Raw genomic sequence first — 19,888 nt, forward strand, 5'->3', positions numbered from 1 at the left:
ATGCAAGATATTGTAAATAGAGAAGTTATATTACGTACTAAAGTTCGTTGTTCCGGTAAAGATTTACCATCAACAAGACAAACAAGTAATGTACGTGGTGATTTAGATAAACTCGTAAATCAATTACATAAATGTATCACTAGAACAGTTAAATATATTATACTACTTAAAAGGTATGCACAACTTTAAACTATTTGTTTAATATTAAAAAAAAATTTTTCTTTTGAATTAAATTGATTCGAATTTATTTAAAATCAAATTGAGAAAAGCGTTTGTTTTTAATAAGTAATTAATTTAAATGTGGATGCGCACTGCTGAAGAGTTCCATAATGGGACGAAACGGCCGTCCAGTGCTTCCAGGTTTTTCATGGTGGTCTAGCTTCAATTGACTCATGCTTCCAACTATGAAAATACTGAAAATCTCCACAAAACTCCTTCTGATCAAATGTATAAGACTTGAAGTGGCTAGTTAGATGAAGTAATGTATTAAACAATGATAATGAAGTAGAAGACTTATTCATTTTATTTATAGATAGTATCGTTTTATTAGCTGTGTATAATATACCGAAGTATTATATTACCTGACAACTATCAAAGGGGTGGATAAATTTTTTTTATTTAAGCACCAAATATATGCGAATGTTAATACGAATGGAATGTATATGTAAGATGAAATGATTATTTACTTACTTAATCATTCGAATTAACAATATCACTTTACCAATGAAATAAGTTCAATTATGTAATGTTGAGTTAAAACCAGAAATTAGTTTTTTTTTCTGTTCGATGCATAAAATGACTCTAGATCTACGTTTATGTGTTGTGATCTGAATTTCGGCTAATTGAAAAGCACTTGGAAACACTCATTTTGAAATGTAATTTGGCCAAGATAAATGACGATTCTATGTTCATAATTTTTCAGGTTTTGAAACCTACTCTGTCAGTAACATCTCAGTCAGTGTTATATATTCAAAGAGTTTATTTAGTTTGCTATCAACTTACAGGTCGTTTACGTCCACCTAGAGATCACAGATGTCATGGTATATAAGTTAGTTTGAATTATTCATAAACATTCCGAACTGGTAGATGAAATATTTTTCAAAATTACGGTTGTTCAGTGACCAAGGCCTGCATACTCACCACTCTTGATTTGTACTTTTTTAAAACGGTAAATAAAAATTACTAGTATATTGTATGTTCTCCCTCGAAACCGTAGGTCCTGAGTTCAACTCTTAGAGGCACGATCTTGGATGGGCACTGTTGTTTAGGAGCCCCATAACAGGACGAAACGACTGTACAGTGTTTCCAGAGTTTTATACGGCTAGCTAACTTAAATTTATCCTTGATCTTAACGATACGGCGTTTTTAAATTATCTATTATCTTAGTTAAAAAATTACATTTTACCATTCTTAAATATCTTTTTTTCGTTCAAATAGTGCTGAAAACCGAGAATCAGAAAGCAATGAGCCACATATACACTGCTCATCACCTGATAAGAACAATATTGATGGAAATAATATAATATCTGAAAAATAATACCATTTTGATTTAATTTATTATCTATTTGTATACGACCAATCACTTCTTTCATTTATATTTTGCGGACGATTGTTTTTATGCCTTATTTTATTTGAATAAATAAAATTTTTCAAGTGTTGAAACATTCAATGGTGGATTAATTTTTCTTGAATTTATTTGGTTTATCGGTAGGGAATACATAGATATATGCCGTCGATAAGGCTACTCAAATCATCGGTAGCGATTCAAAGTTAAAATCTTTTTCAATTAGTAAACTTATCATCGCTTATGTTTTCTGCCACCAGTTTCAATCTTAACAAAGTTTATGAATCGTAAGCAAAGATGGATAGTGGCCAGCAGTGGAATTTAGGACGTGCATTTCGTCCACTGCTAGCCATTATCCATCTTTGCTTACAATGCTTGTGAATTTAGGCTATATCGAGGCAATACGCACAGTATGCACATATGCCAATTAGAGACTAACCAGTTGCAGTCCTAAACATCAATGGGAAGATTCAAACAAACAATACTAAGTGAATTTCAAGTTTATGAATGTTTCAAAAGGAATATGATATATTCGTTTGGTATACTTTGGTTTTATATGATTAAGAACCTGATTTAGTCCTTTGATAAAGCTCTGTCTTCCTTTTTAAATAATTAACTCTCTAGATATTTAACTTAATTATTTACCGCTTATTTGCTTTCGTTGGAGTTCATATATATTGTTACTTTTAACTATATTCACTTTTGTTTGTCTTATGGAAGTTGAAATTAAGGTGTACTGATACAAACAACGTCCTATTATGTCGTATCTAGAGAATCATGATAAGTCTAGAGAGACCAATAATGGTGTATGATGTTATTACATTTAAATATAAACTGAAACTTCAAGATAAAAAGGGTCTTTTGTGATAAATCGTCAAAATGTGTATGTTTTTGGGGAATAACACAAGAGTAGATTATGTATACTTCCAAACACTGTATGCTATCATCTGAAAACAGAGTCGACATGAAGGTTAGTCATCCGGAAATATGAATTAGAGTCTGGAGGATTAAAGAGCGATCTTTCAGTATTATATATTAATGCCTGGGTTAAAGGATGATGAGCAATAGACTTTTCTGTATTTTCTTCTTGTGGTTCACTTGAGTATACAGTCGATACGACAGAATAGGAAAATACTGGTTTCCAAGTATTCGATAACGGTTATTTCAAATAAATATATAGATGGAAGAGATGACGATTTGGAAAAATGTATATCTGAGCATAGGTAGAAGTAGAAGAATGTGGGACTTCTTAACTGACTAAACAGAGGGGGAAAAGTGACGTACGATAAGCTGTTTAGCTAGTAATATCTACTGTAGCAAACATGCTTAGTATGGATATCGAATGTTTGCAAAACTGTTTATTTCGGAGATTTATTTGTCTGAACACTATCATGGAATTTCTAAGAAACAGATTGCACTTCATCAAGGAGGTTTCAGCTCCCTATATGGATTTGACTGACATCTTTCAAACATCGTTTAAGCTTGTTGATATATTCTGTAAGAGATTATGGATACTTCAGAAATCTGTTTCTTATGTTTTTCAAGCTTGAAAGTTAAAAACTGATCATTGTCAAACAAAATTATTACAATCTTTATGTCTTTTAACAGAAACATATCGTAGATAAATGTTCATGTTTCTTGATTCAAAGACCATGGAATTAGAATGCTATCGAACAAAATATTTCCTGCTGCATGATTCACAAACATCAACTTATCAATAAATTAAGCAGTTCCTAGGTTGACTTTGTGGGGAGTAGTGTAACGTCGTGTACTATATTACACCTACATAGTTTATTCTAGTTTCTGGACAAGCCGATTCACCTATAATGTTATGAGTCATATTTTGATCTTGTTAATTATTCGCTTAATGACCTTGACTATATTTTTTATATGAGCGCATGTGTATGCACATTTCGTATCTTATTCATCGCATGTCTGTCATTCATTTTTGTCTGACTATAAATGTTGATTAATGCTTGCTCATAGCGAGTTGGCTTCCCAGCCATCTCCACTATGCGTCATCTTTCCTTCGCTTACTTACATTTGCTAGTGTGCTCACTGCCTTCTAGCCTATGTTATTGGTCAATAAAAATGTAGTTGCTGTTTCCCTTTGTCTTCTGATATTATACACCGTTCAGATTGTTATAATAACGGTTATCAAGACGATCGATTAGCGAAGCACTCCACCACAACTTCATTGATGAAGATGAATGAAATAAAGTTCTTATTTAATTAGTACATATTCTGTCGACTGCTCTCGTTAATAACAACATAAATAAAAATTGTTTCAGACAAGCGTATTTTAAACACGCATATGAATATCAGGAAGAAAATAAGTGAATATATAAGACGCTGGAATTGGCAACACACGTAATTAGAGAAAATCATGCTTGACACAGCATATACAAACAGTGTATAAAGTACAAGTAGGTAGATAGACGTATACTTACCATCTTGCCCACATATAAAAAATCTGAAGGTTACAAGTGAATGATTAACAAAGCCTAAAACATGGTGTACCGAATAATCATCAAGATAATAATAATCTGTCTGGTTTTTGTTGATATCTGTCCAGAAGATAGAGTGAACCTTTATAGAAGTTATGATAGAAAAGTCATTGCAAACCAAAGGGAGCCAGATTCGTTTTGCTTTCACACAATGTGCATGAATTATTACAGCTATTCAATCATCTGAATTTCCTTATTTATCATCTTGAAGTACTACGATTCCTTATGCCCTGGTGTGAAGAGAATATATCTGCATTTAAAATGAATAAATAATTGAGGTTCTAGTTAAACTGCTGCGGTAAATAAATCCCCAAAATCAGTAGCTCTACAAGTTTTGACATTGGATGCTGACCACATTAGTTTTAATGGACTCACCTAGCTAAAGGCGCTCGGTCATATATCCGTACCAGATCCCAAGTGGAAACGCCGTGCTCAACATAATCTGTAATCGCTAGCAAGCCTAGATCAGTCGATTCTCGATATATTGATAGAGTGTCAAATATATCTTCGAACCTCCTCGCTTCTGACTTTTGATTTCACTAGGTGGGTACGATTCATAGTAGATGTTACTGGCTAACGCGTTGTCAAACTCCGAATACCTAAGGCATCTTCATCGGTGAGCCTAACGTGATCTGGTATACCAACTTGCAAACTGTCTGTTCCTTTTTGGAATTCCATAAATCATTGCTTTATTTTAATTTTTGCAGATTGTAAATTTTTCGTATTTTTATATATTTCTTTTCCTCGTTCATTCTCCTACTTGATATTTCACCATAACGAAACAGACACCTAAAGTACTTAAGTTAAAGACTATGACTCCACCTTCATTTCAACTAATACCCTTTTGGCCGGACAACATCGAAGCCTTGTTCTGCTACGCAGAAGCCGTTTTATACGAGCACGGCATGACTGATCCACGCGCACAATTCCTCGCTGTAGTAAAGGCATTACCGCGCGAGTTTAACAGGTAAGATACAACTAGTATGTTTACTAGTGATGTTTTGGAACATTACAAAATTCTCCAACGAGGAGACCTGACCGATCAACAAAGGTTAGATCAACTCCTCAATAATACCGACCTGCAACATGGTTCTATCACAGTTATGTTGCTAAGAACCAGAGAGGTGACTGGACAAAGAACTTTTGATGACGGCCTATTTAAACAACTTTTTTGTTTAAACTTCCTAAACGGGTGCAAGCTGTGCTGGCCTCATTTCAGAACAACGCCGTGGACGAACTGGCTACATCTACCGACCGCATTTTAGAGCTCACCAAATCTTCTAACGTCGAGGTCTTTTAGTTAAAGTAAAACCTCAAACAATAAGGAAAAAGTTATAGACCTATGTCATACACTGACACGTTTCCTTCGGTTTCGTAATGACCGTAAACGATTACAAACCACGCGGAGTTTTTCATGCAAACAATCTCTCTTTAGATCACGAAATACATATAACTCCGACTGGTGCTGGTATCATAGCCAGTACGGAAAATCTAAAAATTGCAGAAAACCCTGCAATTTTTCGAACTCAAGAGCGACCGACACGAAAAACGTCTCGGGAGACTCCCTAGCCGGCACGCATTAACAGCAACAGTAGCCGACATACATAGCCGTCTTTTATACGTCACAGATGTGATCATGAAAGTTCTCTACCTCGTCAATACTGGTGCAGAATTTAGAATTCTTCCTTTACCGACTTCACGAATCTGTATTAAACTTACGGGCGGCAAAGGAAAAGCCAATCGCCACATACGGTAAAAGGTACGTTTACCTTAACGTGGGTTTACGCAAACCCATTCACTGGATCTTCGTTGTTGCAGATGTTTCTATGCCGATCGTTAGTATGGACCTCCAATAGCATCACAATATGCTCATTGACACACGCAAACGAAGGTTAATAGACGGAAACATTGAGTTATCTGTTTGCAGATTGTCCACGGTCACAACTAAGTACACCATAGACCCATTATATAAATCATTACTGGGATATACGAACCGCAACCAAAATCGCCCTGTGTAGCCAGCAATGTTACACATCGCATCTCGACTACAAGACCACCTGTATTCTCGAAAGCACGCCGACTGGCTCCCGAAAAACTGTGGTTGGTCAAAAACGAGTTTGACCACATGATAGAGTTAGGAACCATTCGACTGTCAAACAGCCCATGAGCATCACCTTTGCACATGGTCCCAAAAAAACAGCAACGATTGGCGTCCAGCTGGTGACTATCGGGGTTTGAATGCAAAAACCAATCCCGATCTTTACCCGTTGCCCCACATTTACGATTTGACAGCAACCTTGAAAGGTACAACTATCTCTCCGAAAACCGACTTGGTTAAAGCCTATAACCAAAAACCACTATCATAACTCCCTTCGAACTTTACGAATTTTCGCGAATGCCTTTCGGCCTAAGAAATGCTGCCCAGACTTTCCAAAGGTTCACAGATGGCGTTTTTTCGGGGTCTCAACCTCGTACACGAGTATGCCGATAACTGCTTGATAGCAAGTCCGGACAGAGAATCTCATCTCTAGCATCTGGACATTCTGCTCAAATGACTGCAAAAGTGTAGCATTAATGTAAACATTCGGAAATGCCAAATTGGAACCGCCTCCTCAGATTTCCTAGGACACACTATTTATGATCAAGGCATCCGACCTCTGAGAAGCAAAGTGGCTGCTATTCTGGATCACCCAGAACCGACAGTCATTCAGCAATAACCCACGTTTAACGGCCTTGTAGATTTCTATAGATGGTTCATACCAAACTGTGCGTCCTTCATAAAATCTCTAACCGACCGACTTCGTGGAAATGCGAAATCCATCAGTTTGGACGATACCGCAAGAAAAGCATTCTCGTCAGTCAGGAAACTTATCGCAAAAGCAACCATACTTACACATCAGGACACTCAAGTACCCATTGGTATTGGATTAGACACATACGAATCAGCATTCGGAGGGCTCTTAAAACAATGGGTTAACCACTCCTGGCAACGTTTGGCGTTCTTCTCGAGACGATTGCTAGTCACTGAGTCGAGGTATAGCACTTTCGACAGGAAACTCCTAGCTGTGTATTGTGCTGCACGACATTTTCAACACTCTACTGAAGGCATAGAATTCACTCTTTTCGTTGGTCATAAACCTCTTACTTTCTCCTTAATCTCATTTTCAGACAAGTGCTCACCTCGAGTCTCGAGAACTGGACTGTATTTCACGGTGTACTTCAGACATACAGCACATTTCTGTAGCAAACAATGTAGTTGCAGACGCCTTGTCTTTTTGGCTGAAATTACTTTTAACTGGACACCACATTTCACCAGTTCGAAAAATGTAAATAATCCAAAGTAGCTAGATTTAAACTCATAAGAAGTGGAATTTGCATATAAACCAACACTTGCTAGCCTGAGAAGTGAACATTAAGTGGGTCTTTTGAGCTAAACTTAACACTTTTTTGAGGAGTAGGTACATCATTGAAAATATTGTTTTTGTTTGAGTGCGTTAAGGTCTTATCCTATGGTTCCGATTCATTTAGTTACATTAACTTCAGTGGTTTTGAATGTATTGCTAAGTGTCAGTGTTTATCTAACATCAATACCATTGATGATATCAGAGGTTCAAACTTGTATCCGTTTTCTGGTCAGCAACAATTCCATAGTGACTGAATATGACTGTCTTGCCGAAGAAACAGGGGCAAAACTTCAGGCGTAATGAAAGCTTTCGTTGTATTGTGTATAAGATCATTTTACATATACTTGTGTGTGCGCATGTGCTGATGTGAGAGTGAGGAAATTCCCCCTATATGCATATCTTATTGCATGGATATTTAATTACCATATATCTCGTCTTATCCCTCAATCTTTTAAAATCATGTATCGTCTTTTAACAAGGACAGGTTTAGTGCTGATATTTACCTAGATTTGCGTTTCTTGTATTGTATTAATCTTGTATTGGTACTCCCTGGTTGATAAGAATTTTGCTTTTATTGACGTCTGATTGTGATACATGCCATAATGTTTCGCCGCTTTTTGGTTGTGCTTCCTTAAATTGACTGACATGAATTGTTCCTTTTTTGAAATAAAGTAGGCTTGCTGCTTGTTGGAAACGCCCACAATCCTTGACAAGCGATTTATCACCACGACAGCTGACATTTTGTTTACTTGTTATTTTACGGTTTTTATTATTTAAATTTTTAATTGAGTGAAATGATCTATGCAGCAGGGTAGAACAATGTCCTTTGTTTCCCAAGAGCATCGTTATTCTTTGACAAGTAATTAGATTACCAGATCCTAGCATTTTTATAATTGATATTGTCGCAGTTTGGTTATGTCCGGTTTCGAAAATATAAATTAACTGTATCTCTCATGCACATAGTGTTGTTTGCTTGTATCTTCCCACTGTTGTTTATGACTGCAGTTCATCCGTCTCCTGTTGGCTATGTGTATCCTGTGCGGATTGCCTCGATATTGCCTCAAGTCACGATCTATTTGAGCACAGATGGATAGCGTCTGTCAGTGGGATCTAGGGCGCGCTTTTCGTTCTACGAAACCAAGTGAATTCGAACTTCACCCCATTGTACAAACAACTGGCTATCAGGACTCAGTAGTTGAGCGGATAACTCAAAGCGAAAAGTAATGGGTTCGGGTGCCGGAGTGAACGTCAACTCTGAGGTACAGGTACATACAACTTGTAAGATCCAAACCTAAATTCCAATAGGTCTGGATGTGGTCGAATAACCGTTAGATAGCTTTAGACACTCGTGTCTCAGTTCAAATCAAAACAAGGTATATATTTGACACGGTTCTAAACGAATATTATCACCCAGTTATTCAACCAACAATTGATACCAAAATATTCAATCAAAAACACCAAAGAATAAGCGTTATTCTATCCTTTCTGGATAGATCAAGGGAGATTCCGTTTGAGCGGTTATTTTATAACACCAAGTGTTTCAATTTCTGGAAAAGTGCTCCAAATACAACCAAAAATGCACGATCCCAGTCAAGTTCAAACCGCACAATCAAAAAGCGAGCAGCCAATATGGCAGATACCAGAATAATAGCAATTAAAACAAACTATATACAGCTCAGTAAAGAACATGGAGACTCAATAAAAAACGATAGTAAAACCAAGAAAATTGAACGTTACAGTCTTAATTAGCATAATAAATGTTAACAGCATATACAAATAAAGAAAACGTAAGGAAGAAATCACAAGTGTATGCATGGAGGGATTTTCACTTGCAAAATGGATCCAACACCGGCCCCCAAAATCCCTCCATACTGCACAAGCTATTCTGATGTCTTTTTTGCCATGGTTCACCTAATCGCTTTCCTCACTAAAAGAACGGGTAGGACTTACAACAGTACGCCTACTCGTTCTGTCTACATTGTTTGACAATTAACTAATTGGACCCTTCTAGGAGACATACCTTACGTATATCCCTTCTAATAGACCCGTTATTAGTACGTACTGACACCGTCCTAACCTTTCCGTCCTTGTCTGTTTCACAACTCCCTATTACCCCTAGAGGCCACTTACCGCGGGTGAAAATATCAGAAACCACAATTACTACATCACCTGGCTGGAAATTACGACGCTCAACCAACCATTTTTGACGAGCTTGTAAGGATGGTATGTACTCACGCAGCCACCTTTTCCAAAACACGTTAGCTAGATAATTCACCTGTTTCCAGCGTTTATCATAATTAACTCTGATACTACTTTCGTCAACTATACTGTCGCATTCCCTCAACAAAAGCAAACTGTTAGGTGTTAATGCTAGCTTGTCGTTAGCATCTTGTACAATCGGGGTTAATGGTCGATCGTTCAATATCCTTTCAATTTCAACCAAATAGGTGCCTAAAGTTTCATCATTCAACGTTTGTTCTCTGGTGATCAATAATAATAGTCTACGTACGGATCTTATCATTCTTTCCCACACACCCCCTCTGTGGCTGGATGACGGAGGGTTAAAATGCCACTGAATCTGCTTCGCTGACAATTCATTACTTATCCTTTGTTGGTCCCACTGCCGAACATATTTCCTTAGCTCAGATATTGCACCCACGAAGTTCGACCCGTTATCACTATATATCTCTGAGGGCTTCCCTCTTCTTCCAATAAAACGTAACAGGGCCATCACAAATGAATCGGTATTCAAACTATAAGCCAATTCAATATGCACTGCACGTGTTTGCAAACAAGTAAATATACAACCATACCTCTTTTCTAGTGATCTTCCCCTTTTTACTAAAATGGGTCCGAAGTAATCCACCCCTACAATTGAGAAACTATGCCAGCCTGGTTTCACTCTACATGCGGGAAGCGGTGCCATCAATTGCTGTCCTGAGTTCGTCGTATACCGCCGACAAATTACACACTTACCTATCACTCTCCTGACTGTGCTGGTCCCTTTTACTATCCAATAGTATTTTCGGATTGCGGCAAGTACTTGAGAAGTTCCTGAGTGTCCTTCTTCTTTATGATAATGTCTAACTATCATTTCTGTCACTAAATGGCGACTAGGTAATATTACTGGATGCTTGAAGTCATCAGGGTAATCGGAGTAGTTTAGACGACCTCCAACACATAGTAAACCGTCGAGCATTATAGGCGATAAACGCTTCAGATCATTTTGACTATTCACATTACTGTTGTTCTTAAATTCACTGAGTAATCTCCCATATACTTCTTTCTGGACTATCATTAAGACCTTACGTTTGGCACTTTCAAGCTCTTCGACCTTCAGGCATCCCGAATGAACGGATCCTTCACGACTTGATGAGCGAAGTATCATCCAATATTCTATAAACCTTCGTAGCCAGGCTACTGCCCTGACTAATCTTAACCAGTCTGAGTAATAAGAAATAATAGGGAACTTGTCATAATTCACTTTACTCAAATTAACCACAGCAGTCTTTCTGAACTCAATACTGTCCGGAATAGTTCGTGGGCAATCGGTAATAGTTTTACCGAACTCAGCTTGCAGTAAAGTAGGGCACTTAATCCACGACTCAAGGTCGGCCAATTTTTGTATACCTCTCGAGGTCCAATCCGCTGGGTTCTCCGACGATTTGACGTAAGTCCATTGCTCAACCTTAGTGTGCTGATGTAAGATAGCGAGACGATTAGCTATATAGGTACTATATCGGTTTCCTGTATTTTTAATGTAATACAACACTATCATAGAATCAGTATGAAATTTCACTTCGCAGAAAAAATTGGGTAAGCTTCTTTGTGGCACTTCACTTAGCCTTACGCTTAAAACTGCTGCTGCCATCTCAAGCCTCGGTATAGTGACTGGTTTTATAGGTGCCACCCTCAGTTTCTCTGGCTTTTTGGGATTTATTACCGCGTGATGAGGTAGATACCAGCGAGGGAGATAATCTGACCTCAACTGAATTTCAGGGACCCTTTGTGCATATCCTTTAGCAAGATTACTTTCAATACTTCTAGCATATTTAGTGTATAGGTTGCTATCCTTCATCAACCTACGCTTCAAACTAAGTAATCTACTGGCCGCTACTTCATAATTTCCCGTTTTTTTGTTTGGATACATTTTCCATGGTATTGGAACTACGAAGTGACCACCATCGTAGAAGGTACCCCTTTCCACTATTTCTATTGCTGCTCGATCCTCTACTGACGGCGATTTATCGCTTGAATATACATCAGCGAATTCTACGTCATAAAGCTTACGAAATTGATCTTCTAACGTCTGCAGCTTACTCATACAGTTACTAACTTTTTTCTTCAATCCCGAAAATGATGTAGGTCCAAACACGGTCCACCCGAGCAACGTTTTTACTGCATACGGATTTTTTCTTCCACCTAGCCGTTGATCGAGTACCCAGTGGGCTTCCGGGACATCACAACCAATCAGTAACACAACTTCGCCAGAATCTATAACTTCTAAAGGTACATCGCTCAAATGCGGCCACTTCACTAGGCTGCTCATGACCGTTTTCGTCGGCTTATGCTCAGGTATTTGCGACACTACCAGGGCTCTTTGAATTTTAACGTGCTCAGATTGATCTAAGGAATACACCTCAAAAGGTGTCTTTATCACTCGTGTTGCCTTATTGCCGCTCACGGTTTGTACAACCACCGACGACTGTTCCTCGTTTAGCCCCAACAACTTCAAACATCCTGACCTGATCAAGGTTACGTCAGAGCCATTATCCAAAAGGGCATACCCCACAACCTCAGCGTTTCCCGATCTCAACCTCACGGGAATCATTCCCAGACACACGTGACCGTCCACTGGCCTATCATGTCCACAATGGTTCACCGTAGCCAGTCTATCCTCTGATTTACTCTTTGCCGAACCCTTATGCAACAGAGAGTGATGTCTCCCAGAACATCCGTCAATGGCGCAACGTCTCATCACCTTGCATTCAATAGCTTTATGCCCTTGTTTAAGACATACGAAACAGATACTCTTACCTTTGACGTGCGACAGACGTTCTTCTTTCGTGAGAGCTAAGAATTGACTACACTCGTAAACAGCGTGATCGCCTGAGCACATACTACACTTAGCACTTGCGATCGGTGTATTCTTCGGTCTCACTACGGAATGATAACATGATTTAGTAGTAACTCCGCCTCTTGGACGCTCAGCCAATTGTCCAAACCTACTCGCAGCTACTCTCGCTTTAGCTGCTACGAACTGAGTGAGTTCGGCGAACGTTGGCTCCCTGTCCTCTTCTGTCAAACTATCTACCACTTCGGCCCATTGTCTTTGCATAGGTTGGGGCAGAAATCTTACTACTCTCTCTAACGTAACCAGCGAATTCAAGTCGGCAGTGTAATTCATTTGCTCTAGAATCATACTACAATTTTCCATCTTTATTGCTAAACTTGAGAGTTGCTCGGCGTCATGACAACCACGCCTTACATCATTGAATAAATCCTCCAAAGTCTCTCTTGCTATAACATGAGCTTGACCGAATAATCGTTTCAAAATATCTCTAGCTCTTTTATACCCAGACGTGGCCTCCATCATTACACATCCTTCGATGGCTGCTTTAGCCTTACCCTTGCAATAATGGAGCAAATACAGCAAACGTTGACTATCATCAGATACTCTTGCCGCAACGTAGGTATCGTATTGTTTTATAAACTTCCAATATTCCTTCGGCTTTCCATCAAAATAACACAATTCAACTTTCGGTAGCTCTAACCCAACTATAGGAACCTTAGGTGTTGTGCCCGAGACTGCATGCCTAAGTCTTTCCCCTTTATCTAAACTAAGATCCGCTACCTTATCTAACATTACGTCACTATCACTATCACTATAGCTCTCTTTAAATACATTAGAACCATGAGGCGTAAAGACATCAGAAAAAACTTGCTTTGTACTAAGGGATTTGTCGTTAACCTTGTCTTCACCCTCTCCGATCAGCTTAGGGATTGACTTCTTTGCACGATTGTTAGGCATCTCGAATTATCGACCAAATTTGTTTCAGAACTGTGAGCGAGGACCAAGCTGCAAACCGACCAATATTTGTTCAGGACTGTTGAACACGGACCAAGCTGCCAACCGACCAATATTCGTTTAGAACTGTAAGATCCAAACCTAAATTCCAATAGGTCTGGATGTGGTCGAATAACCGTTAGATAGCTTTAGACACTCGTGTCTCAGTTCAAATCAAAACAAGGTATATATTTGACACGGTTCTAAACGAATATTATCACCCAGTTATTCAACCAACAATTGATACCAAAATATTCAATCAAAAACACCAAAGAATAAGCGTTATTCTATCCTTTCTGGATAGATCAAGGGAGATTCCGTTTGAGCGGTTATTTTATAACACCAAGTGTTTCAATTTCTGGAAAAGTGCTCCAAATACAACCAAAAATGCACGATCCCAGTCAAGTTCAAACCGCACAATCAAAAAGCGAGCAGCCAATATGGCAGATACCAGAATAATAGCAATTAAAACAAACTATATACAGCTCAGTAAAGAACATGGAGACTCAATAAAAAACGATAGTAAAACCAAGAAAATTGAACGTTACAGTCTTAATTAGCATAATAAATGTTAACAGCATATACAAATAAAGAAAACGTAAGGAAGAAATCACAAGTGTATGCATGGAGGGATTTTCACTTGCAAAATGGATCCAACACAACTGACGAGTTCCAGGTAGAACGAAACACCTGTCCTGGATTCCACTTCCAGCCACTATCCATATTTGTATATCTCATTTCCTAAAGTTGCTCACATCCACTGTTTGTTTTATGTTGTTTTCCTTTGCTTTAGCTGCTGCCTTGAAGTGTTGGACGGCTTTGTCTATAGTAATTATCAACCCATATTAATTGGTACGCTTGTTCATTTAAATCCCACCATGCCAGTCAGGTTGATGGGGTAACAGCAAAACTGAAAGCAGAAAACTCATTAGCAAAGTTGTACTGTTAATTGTACTGCGATGTGATGATGGTACAGTATTTCCCTTAGGCAACGAACATCTAAAGTGAAGCATCTTTCTCAAGACGGAAGTACGGATTCATAAAACACCGACTCTCGAAATGTTTCACTTCACTTTACTTCATGTACTTCCGTCTCTGTCTGTAGGGCCATTTGAAGCACAAGGTTAACACAATAAAAGCATCACATGGAATGGTCGTGTATGACAAGCTTCTAGGAGTTGGTCTGAGCTCCGTCATCACGTCGCCAGATCACAACATGACAGACTATCCTAGCCTCGATTGCAATACTCAATTGTTTGTGCACTGTCTGAATAAATAGGGCAGACAGATCTTTTGACATGGAGATCCCCATAACTTACTTAACAATGGATGCAACTAGACTATATATTCATCGGCCATTTTAGTGAGGTTCATTGGAAGGCCATCCCTCATTATGGAAAACATGTCTAGGCTCTCATTATGCTGTAGTGTGAGCACGAGTTTACTCGTTGGATACAGAAACCATGGCGAAAAACTCTTCTGAGTTCAACTTAATGAATGAGACATTAAAAGTATATTTCAGGAGTAAATAGAAAAGCAGTTGTTCAATCTCCTAAACAGTGTTCATCCTTATGTACGTCGGCATGATATATGGACAGCCTTGAAAGTAGCAGTGAGATTTTCGAACAACTGTAACCAAAAGATTAAGAGAAATTAGTGGATTTCAGAATTGTCTAATCAATTGATAGATGTTCGCAAACTCATCTTTCAAGGCTCTGAATCCGATGACGAGCCGAAGCAAGTTGATTATGGATTGACAGAAAATCTGAGCAGTGATTGTGTGCAGCGGTGGGCAGCTTGGTCAAAGACGATAAACAGAGAGAAAGCCATAATCAACAGTAGATAAGGTTTCAGAGTTATCAGAGATACAGCTATTTAATGTCGTGAGTTGGTGAGACGATTTTTGAAAAAAGATGGGTCAGTTTTTAGCTTCCAACCCAGTTGACTGAAATGGTGGGTAAAACGCTTTGAAGAACACTTCAAATACTCTTTAGCTACGTCTCATATACTGATGCCTACGAAGCAATCGGAATGGGATGTCAGCAGTATGCACTCAGAAGTTCAAAGAATAAGAAGAGGCCGTAAATATTCTAAAACGAGAGAAAGCTGTATAACCTAGTGGATTAATCCCTGAGGTCTTACGGGATGATGCTGGTCCACATGGGCAGTTCTCTTGTGATGGCTACAGAGAAACCAGTTTGACTAACGTAGTGTTTTAAATATTGGCCTCAGTAATAGTGAAGAGCGAACTTGTGAAATTCAGGCCAGTCCCAAACCTATACGTGAATGTATAGACCCAATATTCACCATTCTCCAGGTCCTAAAGCACAGACATAACCACCGACTGCTAGACAAAACACAATTTCTGAAACTTAGGATATATATTGATATCGTAAATGAAACACATTGAGGATTTCATGTTCTGTCAGAAGTGTTCAGAACTCTTCACGGCGTGCATCAGTTAACATTAACATTCATTCATTAGATAAACAACTGAGCTGGAGCTTATGTTCTGATGACATAAAAGTTGTCGGAGATAAGTGATAAGGGATGATGTTCTAAAATCTAATCAAAACTTCATATAAAAATAGTTTAAGACATGTATAATGCCTATCACTATAAACATGGGTGCCACAATGCACATTGTAAAAACATAGTATGACTATGATACTAATAGTGAATCACAATCAGGAAACCAACTTCCGTCCTACCAGGGATGGATTGATACAGTTACTTCTAAAGGTACAAATCAATGAAACAGTTACCAAATGTGGTAGCCGGGAAAAGTCGAAATGATAGGATAACAGGTGATAAACAGCAATCAACAACCTCAGTAACATCAGAAGATCAACCCAGCTATGCTACCGGAGTACACTGCAATGGGCTCTGCCTAGGTCATACTCCATACTTCTGCTTGGCCAAATTTAGAACGGTGCAAAGTACAAAGGATAGTGTACGTGATGAAGTCGAAAATGAACCCCACTGAGTGCTAACAACTCATTAGTCTGTTTCAGTATTATTGATAGCAGGTCAGTTGACCTATAATGGTCCCTGTGTTACGTATCCCAGTGAAGATTCAGGTTTTATCTGAAGGCGTCTACCAGTGGGACTGATACCATATCCTGGGGTAAGATATTTCAGTCGTTTATCACTTGATGAGAGAACTGCAATTCCACTCTGATATTATTCGGTCGGAATTTACCAACATTTCTATAGTGACATGGAAAGTGAATAATCACAAAGTAGTGAAAAGGTAGAACCCAAACAATCACTTAAAACACATGGCGCGTTGTGGGACGTCACTTTTCACTCTACAATATGATAAGTGGACAAGGTTTCTACGCCCTAATGGAGTTTCGAGAGACTTGTAACCAAATAGGTTCCCATAAAATGAACTTACTCAAATATTTTAACACTCGTAAAAGGGAATAGATCAGCTCCTTACTTCCTGTTTTCGGGAGCTTATGAAATTTTTTATTCAGTCTTGTATCATGCATCTCATCCTTCAAGTGAAAAAATTCAATACAATCTGCAAGCACGACCGAAATGAACGCCTTGCTGAAGTTGATGAGTATTACACCAACCGGTGAACCGTTATCTTGAGAAACTGTTAATCCTCTTTCACAATTAGTAGACCAGTCAAATGAGGAAGTCTATCTTGAAGCTTCGTTTCTCTGCTGTTAACAAATTGTGTAACTGTTCACTGCTTAAGAACCTCTCATCAACTATTTTCCATATATTAACTGCCATGCTGCTTGCATTTACAAGCTCATACATAAACACGATCGTTTTCTCTTCGTTGCTAAAACTAGAACCAATGACAGGATCTTTCTAATCCTCTGAGAATCGAACCCGAGAAATTGATGTGTCAGACAACTCAGTAAGCGGTTCCAAAACAACGTCTGCGAGAACTGACAGTTTCTGCAGAAGTAATCCATCGGGGTCCGGTGGTTTGGGCAACAGAATATCCAACAATTGCATCGTAGAGAAGTGAATAAGGGTTCCGTTAAACTGGTTTTGTCTGCTTTGAATCAAAATGAATTCAAACTTTCCAAAGTATGACTTAGTCATCGTGTCCTAAGTATTTATGTACCAATATGATGACGGAAAACACTTAACCAATTGGTAAACAAACAACCGAACAAAGGAATATTGGAAGGGTTGTAGTGGCATTGGTTCCTAACCACACAACCTTTGAAGCTGAACATATAATAATTGAGGTTTACATTCAATATGTACCAATATAGAAAAGGTCAAAACAGTGAACTGAGGAACTCTTAATCGGTACAGTATGACCTGGACTTGCAATCGTGGTCACTCTATGTAACTCGTTCCTTTACATGAAGAAAATATTGTTTTGTCCTCTGCCAGAATATGTTCTTCAGAGTGACGAATCAGCATAGAAAAGGATGCAACTTCCACATAAGATTTTATAAAATAGGTAAGCACATCATGGAAGATCTATAATTGTGGAACAGGTCTATTATTCCAGTAGCTAAGGCAAATGTGTTATATACCGAACCAGACTGAAATCTTACAAGATTTATGGATAAGGCATTCAAATATAACACACGCTCACGCATAAGTTTGTAGTAGACGTCGAGTCGCGGTGGACTATGGTTACCACTGCAGGAAAACTCCACGCCAGTCGATAGGTTAGACCCTTCTGAAAGCCAAATATCAGAAGACAGTTGAAAGATGTAGTAAGATGTATTCGTTGGTGATCTCGTGGTATCGAAATAATACTAATACTACTAATAATAATATCGAAATAACCCACAAGCGAGACTACTGAGCGTACGAGAGTTGTGCAAGGTCACAAACAACGGAAGAGTGTTTTATTGGCCAACTTTAACAAACAGGTGCAGTGAAGCAATCACTAGAACCGTTGGTTATAATAGTAACTGTTTCCATTATTCCAATCGCATTCTCTTCACAAAAGTAGGTCACTACAGGTCAACTGATGGAACCGAAGTAATGCATTTGACAACCTTATGTATAGTCACATATTCTATTCCAGAATAAATATATAAAATTCTGTGCATTTAGCATGTCTGCGTTGAGAGTCTGATTTCGCATCTAGATGATATGAGTTATAGCATTGGATACCCGCATATGCCCACAAACATTCAGTTTTTTCAGGCAAAATACGATTATTGGCCTTATCGAGCACTTTGTAGAAGTCTAGGAGGTTAGTATGGACCGAATTCTTACGTTCTTGTGTGATACTTCGGCTATTACAGGAAACTAAAAAGTCCGTGTTACACGATTCACCAGATTGCAAACCATATTAAGATTAGGGGAAAAAAGATATATTGAGAAGAGATTTATGACGAGACCAATTGATAACCCTTCCCAATATATTCATCACTGAAGAGAGCAAGGGAATTTGATTGTAATTAGACGCTTTCATCCTGTTATCCCCTATGTACAAAGTCGTAACCACCGCGTTTTTCCAGTCAAAGAGTGGTTTGCTTTTGACAAGGAAGCAATTGAAGACAATAGCTAAAGAGAAGCAAAGATGACTCGTGAATTCCTACAGAAATTTAGGCTTACTACCATCTAGGCAAAAGGGTTTATGTAGGTTCGAGTGACCAGAAATTCCTTCGATCCAGGATATTCAGTATTGTGTATGTATCCTTCCTCACAAAAAGTGAAGAAACTCAAGGTTGCTTTTCAATGACTTCGTCATACGAGGAAAACCGATTTTCTAGATTTAGATCTATCTAGTTTGATTTTTCGGACACACGCGTTGCATGATAACATGTGGCACAACCAGTCGTTTGTCACTGATATGATATCAATTGTTCTGAATAGTGCTCTTGTTCCTGATGATATTGTGAGTATCCCTCAGTGGGATGAACAATGGCGTCGGTGTGTAGTCGTAAAGGTGCTACAGGTATTTAGATTTTGGCAACGCTTTTACATGTAACACCTTTATAATTGCATTGTAACGACCCGGTCAAACCAGAAATCAGAAATGAAGGAGTCCGATCGATATGTCAGGAAGTGTTTGGTCTAACCCGGCTAACAGGTGTAAGGGATACACAGCACGCCATATCCCCTCGTGAATTGCTGAGGATACGTGACCAAAGTGTTTCTAGTGAAACTAGTGAGTTTAGCATCAATGCCGAAAAAATACGGAACTGTTTATCTTGAGGACTTTTTTACCGCTATAATCCTCAAGAGGAGCATTTCTGGACAGACTGGAAGAGGATATCTCCTAAAGGATTTCGCCATTTGTCTAATTTAATAAGGTAGTATTCTCTCAACCAGGATAATTTTGTACTTCTACTTTTTGAGTATCTTAACCGCTTTTGGGAAAGTTTTTGTTTTGAGTACATTC

General features: G+C 38.5%; 1 protein-coding gene across 1 annotated transcript; it reads left to right on the forward strand.

The window, feature by feature from the left end:
* Smp_188540 (hypothetical protein) lies at nt 1–189 on the forward strand (the record flags this gene model as incomplete). The annotated part of the gene is made up of 1 exon (XM_018797211.1): nt 1–189. One exon carries the CDS (start codon nt 1–3, stop codon nt 187–189), a length of 189 nt encoding a protein of 62 aa, XP_018652275.1.
* Nucleotides 190–19,888: the final 19,699 nt, after the last annotated feature.

Source organism: Schistosoma mansoni, chromosome 4 (assembly GCF_000237925.1).
Source record: "Schistosoma mansoni strain Puerto Rico chromosome 4, complete genome".
Taxonomy (NCBI): domain Eukaryota; kingdom Metazoa; phylum Platyhelminthes; class Trematoda; order Strigeidida; family Schistosomatidae; genus Schistosoma; species Schistosoma mansoni.